Raw genomic sequence first — 20614 nt, 5'->3', positions numbered from 1 at the left:
GGAAACCCTTAAAGTTCTTTTAGCAAATCTGACTAATGCAATTACACGGAGAAGTCCTGGGGCACCTTAGAGACCAGCATGTCCCAATCTTATTTGACCACGGAACCATGTTAAACTCGGAAGCATTTCGAGGAACCCCCAGGGAAAATTTACCAAGCAAAACAAAAACTGCCGGACATGAGCGCTATGACCCACCCCCTGCCAGGCGCCCAGGAAGACAGCCTGTTCTATGGAGCTGAAAAAGTGAGGGTAATAACAATGAACAAATGCTAAATAAGATCACAAGATCAGTGTTTAGTTTAATTGCACATATTTAAAAACAAAACACATGGAATGAGAGAATACTGGTATATGGAGCTGAAAATGCAACCCACAAATAAGTAAGGATAAGAATAGTGAACAAAAGCTAAATAAGATCATGAGAGCAATGTTTAGTTTAATTGCACACACTGAAAAACAAAAATCATAGACTCCTAGGACTGGAAGGGACCTCGAGAGTCAAGTCCAGTCACTGGCCCTCATGGCAGGGCCAAGTACTGTCTAGTCCATCCCTGAGAGACATTTATCTAACCTGCTCTTCAATATCTCCAGAGATGGGGATTCCACAACCTCCCTGGGCAATTTAGTCCAGTGTCGGACCTCCCTGACAGGCAGGAACTTTTTCCTAATGTCCAACCTAAACCTCCCTAAAATCACATTTAACAAAAAAATACAAAAAGTATAAAAAAATAAAACTTAAAAACTTGAGCAGTTTTCTGTTTCCTCTTCTCTTGGCAAATTCTTTTTATATTTGGTTTAATATAAAAAAGCTGGATTTGCATCTCTGGCGCTGCATTCAGTCCATTTCTGTATTTTTGTTTTTGTTGCTGCATAATTCGAGAACCCAGTTTCACACAAGTACGTGCTGGGGAATGTTAACTGACGAATTGCACGTTTTGATAAAGCTGGATATTCTTGGCATACGCCGCTGTGATGGGGCACCTCCGCCCCTCACTGAAACTTCCTCCCACCCACTGAGGCAGGGAGGTGGGGGGTTTGCGGAGCAGGGACAGGAAGCTGCAGAAAACCCCGCGCGGGGAGCGGTGGAGCCCCGGGCGAGCAGCAGAAGAAGGGAGACATCCCGACGGGGGTTGAGGACGCATGAGGATGACGTCACTGGGGACGTCATCCCCCAGAACTGGGAAGAAACGCGAGGGAATGACGTCAGGAGGGACGTCATCCCCAGGAGCCGGGATGGGCCCGTTACTCCGAGTGATCCGCAATCTGCGGAAATAAACTTGCTGACTAATACTGAACACAAAGGGGGTAAATCGGGGTGCAGACCCTGGTGAGGGAATTCGTAACAGCCACCCCAAAACGTAATCAGAGAAACTTCTTTCAATGTTTGTATTAACTATCTAAAGTGATTTCAATGAGATTTTCATAATCTTGCATAGAAAAATTGACAGGATTTCCTGTTACACTGAATGGATTTCAAATCCAGTTCTCGTTGTCATTTATGGTTGGAAAACACTTCATGATGTTTGTGTATAAAAGATGATCTGCAACGTCCTGGCCAGGAGGAAGAGTACAGGAGAAAGCTCGGGGCAGGGTGTCCTGGCCAGGAGGAAGAGTACAGGAGAAAGCTCGGGGCAGGGTGTCCTGGCCAGGAGGGAGGGCACAGGAGGGGACTTGAGGCAGGGTGCCAGAGCAAGCTGGGATTGCAGGCCCTTGGGGGCTGGATATGGGTGCAGGGTCTGGGCATGAGGGGGACACTCACCTGCCTTGGCACCCTGCTGCAGCAGGGAAAGGCTCCAGGCAGCCTGCTCTTGTTCCTGGGGGAGAGGGGAGCTCAGTCCCCCCCCTCCAATGCAGCGGGGACCCAGCACAGCTGCAGCACTTGGGGGGGGGGGGGGGAGTAGAAACAACGACCTTCCCTGCCAGATCAACCTCTGCCACTTCCCCAGCAGGCTGGGGGGGCCTCAGGGGAGAGAGAGCAGCACATGGGGGGCAGCAAGGCTGAGCGCGGCCTGAGGGGGGGCAGTAGAGTCCGAGCCGGGTTCCAGGCAGGCAGCAAGTAAAAAACAGGCCAAGATCCAAGAGCGGCTCCTCGGCTCCAGCCACCCCTCCCCTGCAGGAGGCGGCTGCAAGGCACCAGGACAGGGCAGTGATGCGGGGTGGGGAGGGGGCTGCACCATGCCCGGGGGTGGGGCGGCCGCAGTGGGTGGTGGAGGGGCCAGAGCTGCCCCCCGGAAGCCTGTCCCTGCCAGCAAAGCCCCAATGGGAGCTGCCTGGGGGCTCTGCAGGAGTCGGGGGAGCAGAATTTATTGGGGAACCCCAGGGCTCCACAGAGCACCATGGGGAACACGGTAACAGACTAGCAGGCTGACTGGAGTAGCAGCGTCCGTGGGGGGTAAAGCCCCACTTGCCAGATGCAAGAAGAGTCGCAGGTTCAGGCCAGGTGCTCGGTTCGGGCACAATCGCGGCAAACGGGCCATAAGCATCTTTCGCAGCCGGCTGGGCTCTGGGCTCCCCCGGCTGGGACCCTCTGCGGGTGCAGGCCGACGGCTCCGTCACGCTGCAGGGAGAGGCAGGGTCAGGGGGCCAGGGCCAGGCGCACTCATTGGCACTGGGAGGGGAGGGGGGCTCTGACCGGGGCCCGCACCAAAGGGGAAGGACCCAGAAAGCCGCCATCCACCCACCGACCTGCAGCCACCCTGCTCCTGGTGCCGGCACAGCCTCTGTGATATGTCCCGCTCCCCCCCAGAGCCAGACACCCCATCCCTCCCGGAGCCACCCCCGCCTGGGACCCGCCTTGGGGGGCGACCAGGGGTTGGCTCCCCAGCTGGCAGGTCAGAGCGGCAGGGCCTGGGGGACTCTGGAAAGGGACCCCAGGGCCCTCCCTGAATCCCCCGCCCCCCGGTCGCCCCTCACTTACCCTGAGGCAGGTGTCTGACCCCTGGCTGCTGCCTGGAGGGTGAAGGAGAAGGGGGGTTAGCGTCTCTGGCCCTGCCCCTGCCCGGCCCCTCTGTGACGTAGTGGGGGTACTTGCTGGGCTGTGGTGACCCCTGCTGTCTGGAGCAAGACCCAGCAGGGAAAACCTCGCTAGGCAGAGGTAAGGCCAAACTGGTTGAACCAGTGGCCAGACACCCCCCATGGAGAGGAACAAAGGAAGGTGGATGCTGCCCTGACTGCGGGGGCAGGGCTGGAAGGGAATTTAGTTAGTTACTGTGGGAGAGCATGGAGGAGAGCCTAGGAGAAGGGGCTGGAGTTTAGGGGCCCAGTCTCCCCCATCTCAAGGGGGCCTGAGGCATCCTAGCCCAGCTCTGGGACCAGACTACATCTGTGCTGTGCTGTATCCTGGAGAGGCAATAAACTTCCTCTATTCCACCGGCTGGTGCAGTCTGTTTGTGCCATTTCGGGGTGCAGGAGACGGGGAACCCCCAACGCGCCGTCACACTGGTGTCAGAAGTGGGATGCACTGCACCCCGTGGATGGAGCTTCCAGCGGCAAGCGACAAGGCGCAGTAGAAGCAAGAGCCCTGGAGCCAGGCGTGCTGGAGACAGAGCGAAGCGGTTCCTGGGAATCGGGGGGCGCTGCAGGACTAGACTGGTGAGTCTGCACCGAGGGGACCAGCGGGCAGATGGCCTACGCCCGACTCTGGAAGGCAGAGCTGGTGGGGCTGTGCAGAGAGAGGGGCTTGCCTGTGCAGAAAGCAACCAAGGCCCAGCTGATTACCCAGCTGGAAGAGAATGACCAGCCACGGGGCCAGGATCTTGTCCCCAGGGGAAGCAGCCAGACCCCCCCTGAGAGTGTGTCAGGCTCAGAGAGGGGGAGGAGCGCTGGAACCCACCGGAGAGATGAGACAGCGTCTCCCGGGAGGCCTGCAAGTAATAGCCCATCTAGGGCAGGGGCCAGCCCAGCGGAGCTGCGGCGGCTGGAGATCCAGCTGCGGATCAGGGAATTGGAAGTAGAGGACCGAGAGAGGGAGCGCCAAGATCGAGAGAAGGAGCGCCAAGATCGAGAGAGGCAGCGGCAGCATGAGCTGGCCATGGCAGAGCGGAGAACCGGCGGGGCACCGGCTGCGCCAAGTGCGGATGGGCCCCAGGGTCCCAGGACTGCCAGACGCTTGGAGAGGCCCGTGGTGGCCCAATTGAAGGACATGGGTGACATAGACGGGTTCCTCAGTGCCTTTGAGAGGGCCTGTGGGCTGCAACAGGTCCCCCCAGCTGACTGGCTGCAGGAGCTCATCCCCGCACTGAGCCAGGAGGCGGCCGGAGTGCTCAGTCAGCTGGAGGACCTACAGCCAGGGGATTACAACCGAGTCAAGGAGGCCCTGCTGCACAAGTTCGGGCTGACCCCCGAGATGTACAGGAAGAAGTTCCGGGGGGTACAGAAAGGGCCACGGGAGACCTATGTGGACCTGGCCTCCCGCCTGTCGCAATACTGCCGCAAGTGGGTGTCTGGAGTCGGAGCCCAGACTGCAGAGGAGCTGCTCAAGCTGGTCATGATGGAGCAGCTCTATGAAGCGTGCCCACCCAAACTGAGGCTGTGGCTCAAGGACCGGAGACCAGAGAACCCCCAGGAGGCCGGGAGGCTGGCGGACGAGTTCACGGAGAGCCGGTCCGGGTGTGAACGGGAGTCCCGGAGAGAAAGGGAACCGCGCAGAGACCGGATCTCGGCTGAGCAACGGAGGGAGTCAACTACGGGGCGAGACCAAGGAACAGGTCGTCTGCGCCCCGGAGAACCAGCCAGGCCCTGGACAGAGACAGCCCAAAGCCTAACTTGCCAGCGCTGTGGGCAAAAAGGCCACAAGAGGGCTCAGTGCACCAGGTCCCAGGACCGGGGACTTTCCAGGGTTAACTGGCTGGGGCGGGAGGAAGGGCAGGCTGCCCCAGAGGCAGGGGCTGGCAGGCAAACCTCAGCTCAGAGAGAGGGGAAGGATGCTCAGTGCACCTCCCCTGGGAGGTCTGATTCTCAGGAGGCGGATTTCTCCGTGTACCGGGTGGGGGCAGGACGGCCCCTGCGGAGCGAGTGCCTCATACCCCTGGAGGTGGATGGTAGGAAGGTGACGGGCTTCTGGGACACGGGGGCGGAGGTGACTCTGGCCCGATCCGACATAGTGGCCCCGGAGCGGATACTACCCCACGCGCAGCTGACCCTGAAGGGCATAGACGGGTCCCCGTTTAAGGTGCCTGTAGCCAGGGTGCATCTGAAATGGGGGGCGAAGGAAGGCCTCAAGGAAGTGGGGGTGCACCCGCACTTGCCCACCGAGGTGCTGATGGGGAATGACCTAGAGGAGTGGCCCCATGAATCCCAGCGGGCTCTAGTCACTACCCGGAGCCAGAGCCAGCGGGGGGCTGACAACGTGGGTCCAGGGAAGGACTCCTGGCAGCGTCCTCAGGGTCCCATCCCAGTGGACACGGGGTCCAGCCAGGCTGGGACTCCGGACCTAGGCAGAGGTGGGGGACAGGTCCCGATCCCTGCCTCAGCAGCTGAATTCCAGGCTGAGGTGCAGGCAGACCCCTCCTTGCAGAGGCTGAGGGACCAGGCTGGCCTCCGTGCAGCTCAGCCCCGGGGGAGAGGTGGCCAGGAGAGATTCCTGCATGAGCGTGGGCTCCTGTTCCGTGAATGGCTTCCCCCCAGGAAGGTGAGGGCATGGGGGGTCCAGCGGCAGCTGGTCATCCCCCGAAAGTATCGCCTCAAGCTGCTGTATCTGGCCCACGATGTCCCCGTTGGGGGCCACCGGGGGATACGGAGCACCCGGCTGAGGCTGCTCCAGCACTTCTATTGGCCGGGAATCTTTACAGCCGTGCAGCGGTACTGCCGGTCCTGTGACTCCTGCCAGAGGGGCGGGAAGGCCCAAGACAGGAGGAAAGCGGCTTGGGGGTCTCTACCCCAGATAGACCCTCTGGGCTTGCTGAGAGAGTTATGGGAGGGGAAGTCCTCCCTGGATGGAGCATCGGGGGTGGAAGCCGCCCTGGCTGTCCAGAGAAGGCTCACTGGGCTCATGGCCCCGGCCCGAGAGACCCTGGCCAGAGATCAAGGCCAGCGGAAGGGTGGGTGTGACCCCCGAGGACAGGCCTGCGCCAGTCGCCCTGGAGCGGGGCGGCGAGTGGACAGAGGGAAGCCAGCTCATGTGGGGCCTTGCCACGGCCGGCCCGAGTCAAGGGGAGCACCCATGTCCCCAGGGCGGGTTCCCACGCAGAGGACCCGAACTTCCCTAGGTCACGAGCGGAGTGACCCTGCTCAGTTCGCTCTCGGAGGAGGGAGAACTGTGACGTAGTGGGGGTACTTGCTGGGCTGTGGTGACCCCTGCTGTCTGGAGCAAGACCCAGCAGGGAAAACCTCACTAGGCAGAGGTAATGCCAAACTTGTTGAACCAGTGGCCAGACACCCCCCATGGAGAGGAACAAAGGAAGGTGAATGCGGCCCTGACTGCGGGGGCAGGGCTGCAAGGGAATTTGGTTAGTTACTGTGGGAGAGCATGGAGGAGAGCCTAGGAGAAGGGGCTGGAGTTTAGGGGCCCAGTCTCCCCCATCTCAAGGTGGCCTGAGGCATCCTAGCCCAGCTCTGGGACCAGACTACATCTGTGCTGTGCTGTATCCTGGAGAGGCAATAAACTTCCTCTATTCCACCGGCTGGTGCAGTCTGTTTGTGCCATTTCGGGGTGCAGGAGACGGGGAACCCCCAACGCGCCGTCACACCCTCGTGCCAGCATCCCTCTGCCCCAGGGAGGGTGTGAGGCTGCCCCAGGCCAGCGGCTGCACTTCGCTCGGGGGGGGGGGGGGGGTATGTGTGTGGCTGGTACCTGCTCCCAGGCTAAGGCCCTGTTCCTAACCCCCCTCCCCAGGGCACATCCCACCCCCCAGCGCTGCCCAACACCCATCTGGCAGGAGAGGCCCCAGCGCCGATTCCAGGGGCTGCCACGGACACAGGCTGGGACCTGCGACGCAGCCCAGGGGAGTCGGGCGCCGACACTGCCCCCTGCCAGCTCCCGGTTCCTCGGCGCTCAGGCTGATCAGGGCAATCGGGTGGCACAGCCGGGGCGGAGCCGTGCGGCTCTGGCACTCGCCCCCGTGTCAGCAAACGAGCAGGGACCCTCCCCCCCCCCCCAGAGCCCCCGAGAGCGTTAACCGGTCCCACGTCTCCCCAGCGCCTGAGTTGCCCTCGGGCAGTGTCCCCCCGTCACCTACCGGAGCTGGAGGAGCCTTCGTTCACTGCGGGGAGAAGGAGACGGGTCAGCACCTGGGACACAGGGTCCCCAGTCTCCCCCCACCCACATCCCACCCCAGCGAATCCAAGCCAGGTGTTTGCCTTGTGCCCAGACACCATAGGGATGGGCCACCCACCCACAGCCCAGGGCACAGCCCAGCCATCAGTGTCACTGGCCAGGCTCCACTGTGGCAGTGCCCCAGCCTCTGAGAGGTCATGGCAGGGTGCCCAGTCCCCACCCCCAAGCGGCCATGTCCCAGGACCCACAGTGATCCACAGGGACGGGGGAGGACTCAGAACTTACTCGCAGCTGCTTTGTACCCGTCTTTGTACCCGTCTCTCCTCTTCCCTGCGGAGAGAGGGGGGGGGTCAGTGAGCCCGGCGGCTCCTGGGGGGCCGGAGACGGCTCTGAGCCAAGTCTGCAGCCCAGCACCAACACCTGGGCCCCGGGGCTGCCTCAGAGACCCCGATACCCCATCCCGGGGGAGACCGGCTCTGTCGGAATCCCTCTGGATTTCCAGCTGCTGGTGGGACTGGCCCCGAAGTGGCTCCATCAGAGGCTCCAGTCCCAGCAGGAGGATTCCCAGGCCGGGGTGCATCTGGTCCAGACTCATCCACGGATCTCCCAGCCCAGGCGCTAAGGGGATGGGCTGTTCACATGGCCTGACACAGACCCCCCCCAGGACCCTTCCCGGCACTTACTGAGGCAGACGACGGCTCCAGCGACGGCAGCGACCAGCAGCAGGACCCCGACAGCGACCCCCACGATCAGCGGCACGTTGGACTTGGGCGCTGAACTGGGCGCTGAAACGGGAACGGCCAGTGAGCAGGGGGACCCCAAACCTCCTGCTGTTCCATGGACACTCACCCTGCCCCTACAGCAGCCCCTCCCACCACAGGGCCAGACCCTGCCCCCATTAGTGCCCTACAGTGCCCCATGGCCAGCCCCCTTACCCCAGTCCACGCGCAGATCCTCCTCTAGGCTGGCGTGCTCCACACAGCAGGTGTAGTTGGTCTCCCTGCTGGGGTTGATGTCGATGGTGGCCCGGGTCTGGAAGGTCCCATCCCCACTAGGCAGCACTTCCCAGCGCTTTGTCTCCTGCGGCACGGCCACTCCGTCCTTCAGCCACACCACAGCCACGTCGCGGGGGTAGAAGCCGTGCACCCGGCAGGAGAGGGTGGTGAGCCCGGCCTGGCCCAGCCGGTCACTCACCTGCACCCACGGGCGCTCTGGGGGAGGAGACCAGTGCGTATGGGGATCTGGGGGCAGGGGCCCCCACAGACACACTGGGCCAAGGCAGCCGCCTGGAGCCGCTGCTCTGAATGGCCAGGAACCCAGCCACCCCGTTAGATTTAATGTGTTTTGTGAGCCCCAAGTTCCTGCTTCGCCTCCTCCTGCCTCTTCTCACCCCTTCCCCAAGGGCCCCCCCCCCGCCTGCTGCTCCCGCCCAGCCCTGCCTGTGTGCTGGAGATCGGGCCCCCGCTGGGCAGAAGTGTGTGTGTGTGTGGGGAGGGGGGGGGAGTTGATCGGCAGGGCTGGCAGGCCCCCCGGAGCCAGGCCCAGTCTGAGACACGCGGCTGTGGAGGGGAGATCCCTGCCCTGTGCCGGGGTGTGGGACACAGGACGGCAGCACTCGGGCGCTGGCAGACGCCCTCAGGGGCTTCGCTCTCCGGGGCTGGGCAGGGAGGGGCGGGGGCAGCCCAGCCCATCTCCTGCAGCAAGGCTGGGCCCCCCGGCAGAGCCGGTCTGGCAGGACCAGCACTCGGCATCACAGGGAGGAGGGCAGGTGTGTGGCCCAGCCAGTGTCCCCTTCCCCCTGCCCCAGTACGACCCCCTCACCTTTCCTCTGCAGCATCTCCTTCCCATACTCCAGGTACTTCTGCAGCCACTTGATGCAGGTCTGCTCCAGGTAGGCCTTGGCTCCCTCATTGAGAGCTGCATTAGCGTCCCACTTCGCCTTGGTGATCTGAGCCTGCTGGGCTGCTGCCGTCCAAGTCTTGGTGTCCTTGTCGAAGCTGATGAACTCTCCCCCGTCGTAGCCGTACTGCCAAAAACCCCCCTTGCGCCCGTCTGCCTCAAGCTCGCAGCCGTACATGAACTGGAAGGTGTGCAGGCCTGGAACAGACACCGGGTGAGGAGGGGCTAAGCATGGAACAGCCACCAGAGCCCCCCAGCTCCCCCATCCCTTGTACACGGTAAATTCAGCCCCTGCCCCAGCAGCCACAACCAGACCTCCCCAGCACCCGCTGGGGTCAGGCTCACCAGGGGTGTGTTCCCTGCTCTGGTTGTGTTTCCTGCTCTGGTTGTGGTGCCCACAGGGGCTCCCCTCCCTATTCGGGCTGCGCCCCCAGGCTGCAGGTGGGGCACAGCAGGGCCAGCACCGTGTCCTCAGCCCCAGTGTCCTGCTAGTGGGGATCCCTGCAGCCCCAGCCTCCGGAGTCCTGTGTCTCCTCACTGGCTCATCCCCTGCCTGCCCTGGGATGCCATCCTGCCCTGCTTCTGGCCCAGTGCTTGCCCCACCCTGCAAGTGGGGGTGCATGTGGGAACTCACCCAGCGTCTCCCCATCTCCTGAGCCGGGCCCCATGTTTCTGAGCCACAAACCAAACCCCACAAAGGCCCAGAAATCTCACCCAGCCGCAAGGGAGGCAGAAACGTGTTGTGGGAGTCACCCCCTCGCACTGTCTTTCCCATCCCCAGACCAGCTGGGCTGGGCCTAGCCAGAGTCTGCAGCTGCAGGCTAGGCCCTGTCACCTGCCTGGCAGCGCTGGGCATGGCCCTGTGTGCAGCAAAGGCAGCCCCCTCCCCTGCAGCCATCTCCGCAGCCAGCTGCTCCCAGCACAATTGCAGCCTAGGCCGGTGTGACGTAGTGGGGGTACTTGCTGGGCTGTGGTGACCCCTGCTGTCTGGAGCAAGACCCAGCAGGGAAAACCTCGCTAGGCAGAGGTAAGGCCAAACTGGTTGAGCCAGGGGCCAGACACCCCCCATGGAGAGGAACAAAGGAAGGTGAATGCTGCCCTGGCTGGGGGGCAGGGCTGGAAGAGGAGAGTTAGTTGCTGGCTGGAAGGCAGGGAATAAGGAGCTGGGGAGGGGGCTGGGACTCCCCTATCTCAAGCGGGGCACTGAGGCCTCCTAGCCCAGTTCCTGTAACCAGATTACATCTGTGCTGCGCTGGGCTGGAGGAGCAATAAACCACCCTCAATTCCACTGGCTGGTGCAGTCTGTTTGAGCCATTTCAGGGTGCAGGAGACGGGGAACCCCCAACGCGCCGTCACAGCCGGGCAGCTGGCACCTGCTCTCCTGCACCCGGTGATCCATGTCACTCAGTGCTACCCCGGGCTGCCCTATGGGCCCCTTCCCTGGCACTGCCTGGGGGGGGGGGTCCTGCCCACGCCTGCAAAACAAAAACTAAATTCTAAGTAACTCAGCACTGAGCAAGAACAGAATGAAATGAGCAAACCAGCAATGCGCCACCCACCACCTGGGAGGCCATTCCAACAGTGGCACAGGCAGGAAGGTGGGACTGGGGGGTGGGTTTGGCAGGGTGGGCCCCTCCTACTGGCACATGGGCCCATAGTGGGGTGGGGAAACAAGCTGCCCACGTCCTCAGCTGGGACAGAATATTTCCCGTCAGCTCATCTGTTGGGGGGGGGGGGAGATGAGGGACACTGGTATCTGCCAGATTGTGCCGGGCGGATCCAACACAGTGGTGCCCATGGGAGGAGCCGTCTGTGGTGGTGCAGGGCTGGGAAACCCCCAGATGGCCAGGTGCTTCCCCCTGGGCTGTGTCAGGATCGGTTTCTTGGCAGGAGCCACTCGCCAAGAGACCCTGAAACTGCTTCAGCATCTGTGGGGTGGGCGGTGGGGCCAATCGTATTGAACAGGGTCAGGACAGAGCTGGGGGAGTGGATGAAGTGAGCGGTACACCGGGTGGGCTGTCACAGTGCCAAGTCCTGTGTGGACACACTCCTGTGTGGTGCCAGCTCACTCGGTGCTGATGGTGGGGGCTGGTGGAGCCGAGGGCTGCGTCTGAGTCATTGCCCGTGGTGGTGGCACATCAGCAGGGGGGGTCTGGGTGCTGTCTCAGGCAGTGGTGGGTCGGTGCGGTGCCTTATGCCTGGTTCCTGGCGGGCGCATTTCTGTGCCATGGTGCCCCATGCCAGGGTAGTGCTGAGGTACCGTGTTTGCCGGCCGTGCCAACCCAGCCCAGCCTGGGAGGCAGAGATCCAGCCGGGCCACCCCGGCCTTCACTGCTGGTTGATCTCCCCGGTGGAGGGACGTCCCTGGGAGGGGGCAGGCGATGTTGCCAGGAGCGGCCGGTAGGCGCGAGGGGCCGGAGGGATCCATCAGAGGAACATCCCCAGGCGGTTTCAGGGCAAGCTCCAGCCCTGGCGGTTAGGCCAGCGAGGGGCCCTGTCACCTCTCCGGGCCTGGGGAGGGAGGGAGAGCAGGGGGGCCCACCACTACTCACTGTGGAGCACAAGGAAGCCCAAGAAGGGCCCCAGGACGTGGGTGACACACGCTGTCATGATTATGAGGGTTAGCGAGCAGCCTGGGACTGAAGGCTTAACTCCACCTAGCCAGGGGGAGTGGCCAATAGGAATTTCAAACTGGGACAAAGGAATTTGGGTTTTTCCCTCCTTTGGCTCGGAGAGTTCCTTGGCAGCTACAGAAAGGCAGACAGACAGACATGCCTCTCTCCCCAAGAAACAATTCTTCACTTTCTGTGAGTAGGGCAAAGTTTCGATAAATCCATCAGGTTTTATTGTTTTAAGGTTTGGGGGCGGGATCTGCTGCCTGTGCACTATTTAGGAAATGTTTTGGCTTTTCTTTGTAACTAAGTTCTAGGCTGTGACGGCGCGTTGGGGGTCCCCCGTCTCCTGCACCCCGAAATGGCACAAACAGACTGCACCAGCCGGTGGAATAGAGGAAGTTTATTGCCTCTCCAGGATACAGCACAGCACAGATGGAATCCGGTCACAGGGCAGGCCTAGGATCCCTCAGGCCCCCTTGAGATGGGGGAGACTGGGCCCCTAAACTCCAGCCCCTTCCCCTAGGCTGTCTCCTCCATGCTCTCAGACAGCCAGCAACCAACTAACTCACTTCCAGCCCTGCCCCCCAGCCAGGGCAGCATCCACCTTCCTTTGTTCCTCTCCATGGGGGGTGTCTGGCCACTGGTTTGCATAGTGACTCATCCTGTTTTGCTGGGTCGTGGTACCCACGGCAGCCAGTGGGGGTTACCCCAGAGCCAGCAGCATAGAAACCAGCCAGGTACCCCCACTACGTCACAGAGGCCCCTGGAGTTTCTCCATGAGTAGATTTTGTTACTATTCTATCTAGTCACCATACTTGCAACAGGAATATTGTTGTAATAATAAAAGTTTTCTCTTTTCTTTTTATTAACCTGGCAGTGGTTACGGTGTCTCCTGATTTTTATTTTAGGGGTAAGATTTCCCAAATGATCATTCCCCTGATTTCTTTATCAACATTTGGGTGGTGGCAGCGGAAGTTTTATTCCCAAGATCTAGGTTTTTAAGATTTTGGGGGAAGTTTTATACCAAACCCTGGTAGATAAGGCTTTGGGGTACACGTGCTGGCCCCCACTTCTGCATTTATCATGCCAGAGTGGGGAAGAAGCCATGACACACGCGGAGGGAAAACTCCAACTGGTTTGCATTCCTGGTAGGAAGGTGACTGGGGGGCTGCGGCAGCTGCCGGGGGTGGGGGGGGGAGTAGGAGGGAGGAGCTGCGCTGGGCGCACAGACCCTGACGGCAAAGGGAGGACCCACCATGGCGCAGCGCAGCCCTGCTAGGAAACTCTCCAACCCACAGCGTCAGGGGGCACCAGCACCTGGAGCAGAGACCCGCAAGGACAGCAACCCCACCACAGGGCTGAATTGGGGGCAGGGTCCCCCCCATTCCCTGGAGTATTTGGGGGGGGTGATGTGCTGGTCTGGGCCCAGCCCCCCTCACCCTCTGCTGGGACATGAGTCCCACCGGCCTGCAGCTAGTCTAGCCCCATGCAGGCTATGGGGCTGACTGGGGGCTGCTGGGAACTGGGGGCTGCTCTACACCCTGGCTGGAAGGGCCTATCCCACACAGGGTTTGCAGTGTGGGTCAGTGGTGCTCAGCCCCCTACACACCTCAGTGCCTGTGGAGGGCGGGTCATACGGGGGCTCCCTGCCCCTCAGGGTCTGTGAGTGGAGCCCAGAGTCTGAGACCCCCCCCCCCCCCCACGTGGGGTCCAACAGCATCGCCGTCCTCATAGCAGACACGGTCCCTCTGCACAGGGTCCTGGGGGGGGCTCTGGCTGGGGGAGCAGTGGGGCTGAGGGGGGGTTCTGCTGGGAAGTGACCCACCTTGGCTGGGGGTCCCTGGGGGTGGCAGAGGCAGCTGGGGGTGGAGCTTGGGGAGAACAGCAGGGGGCATGTCATACAATTCATTCCTCTGACCCCTTCCACTCACACCTGAGAGCCAGTGCCCCCCCGGGACCCCTCCCCTGAGTCCCTCCAACCCCTCCTGCCAGTCACAGTGCCCCCCACTCTAAGCACCCCATGTTCTCCCCGACACCCACTGTGAGTCCCTCCTCTCCCCACTCGGTGCCCCATTCACAGCCCCCATGGGGCCCATTAGCCCCTCCCCGCAGGCCAGGCCCCGCACTCACCTGTGCTCTGGTTGTAGCGCCCACGCAGGGTGTTCAGGTTGGCTCGGAACACAGCCTGCTCACGTTGTAAGCTCTGGGTCCCACTCTTCCAGTACTGCTTGTCCACGTGCTGCGCCAGCCAGTCTGCACGCGGCTCCTCTCTGCCCCGCTCGCTGTCATAGTGGCAGATCTGCTGCCCGTCCACGTACCCCACCGTGCTGAACTGGGGCACGCCCGGGCCGGGCTCCGACACCCCCGTGTAGAAATAGCGCAGGGAGTGCCGGCCTAGGTCTACGGGGAGAGACACAGGGGAAGGGGGCGGGGTCAGAGCTGCCCGCACTAGGACCCCCCAGATACACACAGACACCACCACCCCCCCAGGCTGGGCAGGTGGGACCCCACCAGAGGAGCAGGGAGGGGGTGGGTATGAGGAGGAGATGGGGGCGGGGCTGGGTATTGGGTGGGGGAGGAGCAGGAGGCAGAACAGGGGGCGGGGGTGGGGCTGGCCAATCCCGGGGCGGGTGCAGACAACAGGCACCTACAGGCAGGAGAAGCCTGAAAAGGGGCAGGATCTGCCCATGCAGGGGAAGGGGACAGAACTGCAGGGGGGGGCTGCAGGAGTCCCCAGGGCAGGCTGGACCAGCAGAATGGGGAGGGGGGCCTTAGGTCACAGGATAAAAGAGCTGGAGCTTTGCAGAGGGGCAGGGGGGCATGTCCAGCTGCAGGGGGCAGGGCCCAGCTATGCCCAGCATGTACCATGGATTCACACTGGGCTTGTCCCACAGACCCTCAGGCCAGGCCAAAGGGGACAGGGCCCAGCTCCCAGAGTCAGGGCCGGATGCGGCACAGACTGACCCCCACGTCCCTTCACCAACAGGAGCCCTCTGCCCCACATCACACCCAGCTCAGGGGAGTCTCACACAGCTGTAGGGAGGGGTCAGGGCCCAGGTTGATCCAGGGGTGTATGAGCCCATCAGTCCCTCAGTGTGTCTGGGGGCTCAGACCCAGCAGAGCTGCCATGTGACCCCCCCCAAAATGGGACACACGGGGCCTGCAGGGTCAGAGCCTTGTATCCCCGTCACCAGTGAGAGCTCAGAGCCTGCGTGCTGGGCCCCGTGTGTATGGGCAGCCCTGCCCTGCTGCCGAGCTGGAGGAGAGGGAACCGGGCAGAGCTAAGGGGATACCAAGCACCCCCCTTTTCTCCCCTCAGCCCAGACCCTGAATCCCCCCGCAAGCCCCAGCCAATCTCTCCCCCCACCCCCTTCCTGCAGAGCCCAGGAGCCCAATCCAAGGGGCTGGGGCTGCTGCTCTGTTTACAGTCACTGGGGCAGCAGGGCCTGGACCCACCTCCTGGGTGCAGCTCCAAGTACATATGAACAGCCAGGCTGGGTCAGAGCAAAGGCCCGTCCAGCCCTGTGTCCTGCCTGCCCACAAGGGTCCACTTTTCCACATGCTAATTGTCCCCCTCAAAGAACTCTGGCAGACTGGGGAGGCAGGATTCCCCTTTACAGAAACCATATTGACTCAGTTCCAATAAATGATGCTCATCTCTGTGTCTGACCATTTTATTCTTTAGCTTCAACCAGTTTGCCAGGTGCTGACGTCAGACTCCCTGGTCAGGTGCAGACCCATCGCTGGGTGGATCAAATCCCTGCAGGAATCATTTCCATAGGGCTGTGGATCATCTTCCATTCAGCCCCTCACTGCCTCCTCCACTGTGCAGTGTGGCCCCAGTGGCTGGCTTTTAGGGGGGCTCTCTTGCAGTGGTTTAATTTGGGGCACACACTGGAGCTGGGCCTCTGTTGTGGTGTCTGCAAACAGTTTCCTGCAGCTGTAGGGATTTCCTGTTGGGGATTGCACCTTTTCCTGCCCGTTCAGTCGGTTTCCCCATGTCTGTGGGGGTGCCTCCTTTGGAAATGAAGCGCTGCCGCGGGGCCTGCTGGACTGTTCTCCCACCCCCAGAACGTTTAATACTCTAGTGGTGGGTACCAAGTGGCCCAGCTACATTCCCCTCCTGGGCCAGGCCCTCCGCCCCACAAAATCCAGACCAGCCTCTTCCCTGGGGGGGATCCTGAAACGAGCTGCTCCAAGCAGCCGCCAGCTAAGGTGTCAAGAGACTTTCTCTGCCTCCCGTCCCAAGGGGAAATCCCCCACGATGACTGAGTCTGTTATTGTTATAGACTCGCTACCCTAGTCAGTAACACGTCCCCACTGCTACATTCCCATCAGAACATGGAATTAGAGCCCCTACAGTCTGGAGACCTGCGTGACTCTGGGCCCATTGATGTGCCTCAGTTTTGCAGCTATGGAAGCAGATACCCATTTTGTAACTGCCCAGGACTCCACATGCAATTACTGCCCAGAGGGAGTCCCTGGGGCACTCTGGCTCAAAAGATTTATGACTTCATTTGACTATTTTCTGTCATGTACAGTGCCCCTCCCCCACCAACACGACCTGTTCTGTCCTTCCGATAGATTTGTACCCTGGTATGACAGTGTCCCATTGACCGGCCTCATGCCAACAAATTCCCATCATGCTGGTTCTAGCAATACCCTCCCTTACTACCAGGTACTCCAGTTCACCCCCATTATTATCCAGACTCCTAGTGTTTGTACATAAGCACTTTACAAACCTGTCACTACTCAGCAGCCTGCCATTGCCTGGTGTGACTGAAGGGGACTCTGACTGTCATCACATCTCACCTGTATTATCTTCCTTCCTCTCCCCTGCACTAGGACACAAGGGAATGTCTGCACTCAGGCCTTGCCCCCATTTCACTACTTCACTCAGGGGTGTGGCTGGGTTTTTTGGTTGGTTTCTTTCTACCAACAAAATTTAATCTGCACAACCCTCGTGCGAGGGCCGTCGCACCAGCCCAGCCGTGCTTCACACCAGCTCGTTGCGGTGACTGTGGGGGCTAATCTGTACCAGCATGAGTGTGCGCATGCAGAGCAGCTGTGCTGGCTTACCAGGGAGGGCTGAGCGGTACAGGCACTGTGTGTAGATTGGCCCTACCAAGCTTATTCCAACTGGCTACACTTTGTCATTAACACTGTGGCCTTGTTCACAGACCCATGGACACCAGGCTCAGGCCACACACACACACACACACACGTCGAACAAAGCTTATGTCACTCACAGGTGCTACCCCCCTTCCCCCTTTCCCATACATGAGGGAGATTTCCCAGGGCAAGTGACAGCGTGAACGCTACTCTCTGGGCAGGAAGCTCTCACCACCAAGCAAAACCCACAGGCGAGGGGGAGGATTCTGTCAGCATAAGGGCTGACACACAGCACTCACACACCTGACTTAGTGACAGCACTGTGTCCACATAACCTACACCCCTAAGACACAGAGCTGCTTTTCCCAAGTGAGCCCCAATTACACCAGACTCAGGGAGCCCACAGAAGTGCAGAGGCCGGACTCAGCCCAAAGCCCCTTGGGCCGCAGGAGAAAAGCTGCCGCGGGGGAAGATTCAACCCCCCCTGGGGTGTTAGTGGAGGGCTGAGAATCCCTCCCCAGCTCTCTGGTGCTCCCAGGAGACCTCCAGCCACACAGGGCAGGCCAGAGAGAGTAAAACAAGGGGGAGAAAAACCATTTTAGGGCCTCCACTATCCATTAGTGAGCAGCCGAAAAGGACAGAAGCCCCATTGCCCCCTCCCCAGGCCCCTACTGTAACGGGCACTGAGGGGCCAGCGCTACCCTGCATTTCTGTCCTTAAACCTTGTGTCACTCAGGGCTGGGGAAACATCTCCGCCCCCCCCCCCCCATGACAAAAGTTGTGACAGCGACGAGTGTTGGGGTGGGCAGGATGTTGCTGGTGGGCGACTTGCTCCTGCTGCTGAAACTGCCGCCCCTCACAGGGGGTGGGTTTGCTGGGGTCTCAGCAGAGCCCCCCTCCCCCTATCTCCTGGGGTAACAGGCCAGCTGCACTAGGCCCTTCCCCATGGCCAGGCCCTAGCGCCACGGCAGTGCCATGGTGAGCCGGGCAGTGTGGACACGGCTCAGCGGCGAGGGCCCCACGGATCTGCCCCCCAGCCACATGGCAGCCTCGCAGGGAACTGTTCGGCCTCGCTAAGACCCGCTGCGGACCATCGCCCCGAGCCGGCTGAGCCCGAACACCTGCCGGGCTCCTAGACCCATTCTCAGGGCCATTGCAACGCAGCCTCCTTATCCCCCGCTGGTGTGGGGACACGGCCACGGCCCTGCACAGAGCCGCCCGGCTACGTGCTGCTGGGCCGCCCGGGCTCCAGACTAGAGTCGCGGCTCAACCGTGGGACTTTCCAGGACAGACCCGGGCGAGCTCCTCCAAGGGCCCCAGCAGCCCCGCACACTGGGCACGGCCCCCCCCCCCGGCGCAGCTTCCCTCCCGACCAGACCCGGGGCCGCTCCTAGAGCCCCCGCCCCAGCATCGGCCCATGCCCAGAGACCCGGGAAGCGCCCCCGCCCCAGCATCGGCCCATGCCCAGAGACCCGGGAAGCGCCCCCCCCCAGCATCGGCCCATGCCCAGAGACCCGGGAAGCGCCCCCCCCCAGCATCGGCCCATGCCCAGAGACCCGGGAAGCGCCCCCCTCGCCCCCCCTCCGGGTCAGCCCCGACCCAGCAAATCTGGAGTCTCGCTCGGGGGCGGCCCCCCCCCGCCCGGGGCCCACGAGCCAGAAACCCGCGTCCGACCCGGGCCCCTTCGCACTGCGGCCCGGGGGGTGACCCGCCACGGGGGGGGGGGGGGCCGGGCTGGGCAAGAGCCGGGAGGGGCAGAGCAGGGGGGGGATCTCGGCTGGACCCCGGCCAGAGCCGGACCCCGAGACCGAGCGCAGAGCCAGGAAAGGCAGAGACCCCCCCGCGTCCTGCCCCCATCTTGCCCCCCCCACTCACCGGCCTGGCCCCCCTGCCCGGCCGCCGCGCCCAGCAGCAGCAGCAGGACCCCCGGGACCATCCCCGCACCGCTCCGCGCCGGGACAGCCCCCTGCTCAGCTGGTAGAATGCCAAGAGCAGCTGCTCCGCCCTCGGCTACTTATAGTGGCCCCGCCCCTCGGACGCTGCAGCCAATGGGCCGCGCGCAGCCCCGCCGCGTCACCGGTCGCCGGGCAGAACCCGGCCGGGCAGTTTGGGCCGCGGAAAACGAAAGTCTCAGCCAGTGTGAGGCCCGCCCCCAGTCGTGAGGTCCCGCCCCCTGAGCAGAACCCCGCCCCTAACCTTAGGCCCCGCCCCCAAGCTAGCCTCCTTAGCGCCCCCCCCCCGTGTCTGGCGGGGTTCCCCTTCCCCACGCTCCCCGGGGGAAGTGGCCGGGCCAGCAGCGCTCCTGAGACCATCTAGATGGGGGGGGGGGGGCACTTCACACAGTTCAGAAGTGGCCACGGGGTGACCCAGAAGGGGCGGGGTCTCAGGCAGAAGGCGGGGCCTCCAGCAGAAGGGGCGGGGCCTCCAGCAGAAGGGGCGGGGCTCAGGCAGAATGGGCGGGGTTGAGAACTCCCCTGCTGAGTGCAGGGACCTTATTTGCTGACCCAGCTGCAGCGCTGAGAAGGGTCAATCTACACCATGAGACAGATCAGGCGTTGTCACTTCCTCATGGGAGTTTATCAATTGTCAATCAAGTAACCCCTTCTGCCCCGCACAAAGGGTTCCCTGTTCTCTTTATTTCCGGCAGCTGTAATACAGAGGCCCCAGGAGCCACACGGGGCCCCGCTTCGTGAGTCTAAACAGGTTACCCCGTTGCCCACCCAGTGCTCCCGCTCTAGCGCGAACAAGCCGCACTCTCTCAATCGGGTTTCTCCGCAGTCCCACACTCACTCTGTCACAGCCCCACTTACCCACACCTACTCGACGTCACAAGACAGCGGTGGGTGGTGGGGTAGGGGGACCCAGCCCCATCCTCTCTCCTGGGTCCCGGGCCCTAAGGCTGGGATGCTCACTTCCATGCTAGCTGGCGGGGCAGTGCCCCTAAACTCACACGTATTCATGCGCACACTCGCTGCACCTTTTTCCCACTGCTCCCGCAGAGCCGCTCAAAGCTCCCAGCCCTTGTGTGTCTGGGGCAGGCAGGGCCCAAGGGGAACCCCCTAAAGTTCTTTCAGCAAATCTGACTTATCCAGTTACAACGCGGAGCCCTGGGGCACATTATAGAACAGCGCTTCCCAATCTTATCTGGCCTCAGAACCCTTTTAAATTCAGAAGAATTTTAAGGAACCCCCAGGGAAACTTTGTCAAGCAAAAAATAAATAAATAAAAGCCGCCAGATCTGAGCACCAAAAGCCACCCTCCCCCATCCCTCAACCCCCCCCCCCCCCCCCGCCCCTCCAGGAAGACAGTCTGGTATATGGAGCTGAAAAAGTAAGGATAATAGAAGACATGGTCAACATGGTCATGAGATCAACACTGAGTTTAATTGCACATATCTAAAACAAAAATAATAGAATCATAGAATACTAGAACTGGAAGGGCCCTCGAGAGCCATCGAGTCCAGTCCCCTGCCCTCATGGCAGGACCCAGCACTGTCTAGCCCATCCCTGATAGACATTTATCTAACCTGCTCTGCGATATCTCCAGGGATGGGGATTCCACAACCTCCCTGGGCAATTTATTCCAGTGTCTGACCAGCCTGGCAGGTAGGAACTTTTCCCTAATGTCCAACCTAAACCTCCTTAAAATCACATTTAACATGTACAAAAAAAGTTTTCAGTGCAAATAGTGCTCTTTCCTCTTCTCTTAGCAAATCCTTTTTATATTTGGCTTAATACCAAAGAGCTGGATTTGCATCTCTGGCGCTGCATTCAGT

General features: G+C 61.5%; 1 protein-coding gene across 2 annotated transcripts; it reads right to left on the bottom strand.

The window, feature by feature from the left end:
- Nucleotides 1-274: 274 nt before the first annotated feature.
- LOC149522013 (major histocompatibility complex class I-related protein 1-like) lies at nt 275-18824 on the bottom strand. Of its 2 annotated transcripts, none has more exons than XM_089771657.1 (9): nt 18715-18824; nt 13858-14127; nt 9035-9310; nt 8149-8424; nt 7897-7986; nt 7499-7543; nt 7176-7199; nt 2918-2949; nt 275-2557 (listed from the first exon to the last, which is right to left on the bottom strand). In XM_089771657.1, the coding sequence occupies exons 1-9, from the start codon at nt 18773-18775 to the stop codon at nt 2432-2434; spliced, it is 1200 nt and encodes a 399-aa protein (XP_089627783.1). In that variant the 5' UTR covers nt 18776-18824; the 3' UTR covers nt 275-2431. The 2 variants fall into 2 exon arrangements, with proteins under 2 accessions (XP_089627783.1, XP_089627782.1); XM_089771656.1 differs by having other exon boundaries at nt 7897-7998; nt 18715-18822.
- Between the last annotated feature and the right edge of the window lie 1790 nt (nt 18825-20614).

Source organism: Pelodiscus sinensis, chromosome 19, assembly GCF_052426305.1.
Source record: "Pelodiscus sinensis isolate ZL-2025 chromosome 19, ASM5242630v1, whole genome shotgun sequence".
NCBI classification, from domain to species: Eukaryota; Metazoa; Chordata; order Testudines; family Trionychidae; genus Pelodiscus; species Pelodiscus sinensis.
Note: the sequence above shows the minus strand (reverse complement) of the source record. Positions and strands in the feature narration are given on the sequence as shown.

Bases quoted from the DNA above. Each gene is read 5' to 3' on its own strand.
- LOC149522013 (XM_089771656.1), bottom strand. From the start codon at position 18,775: ATGGTCCCGGGGGTCCTGCTGCTGCTGCTGGGCGCGGCGGCCGGGCAG. The intron at 8,425-9,034 runs GTGAGGGGGTCG...CTCCTCCCCCAG, and splicing joins GGAGATGCTGCAGAGGAAAG to AGCGCCCGTGGGTGCAGGTG. The intron at 7,544-7,896 runs GTAAGTGCCGGG...CTCTCTCCGCAG, and splicing joins TGGAGCCGTCGTCTGCCTCA to GGAAGAGGAGAGACGGGTAC.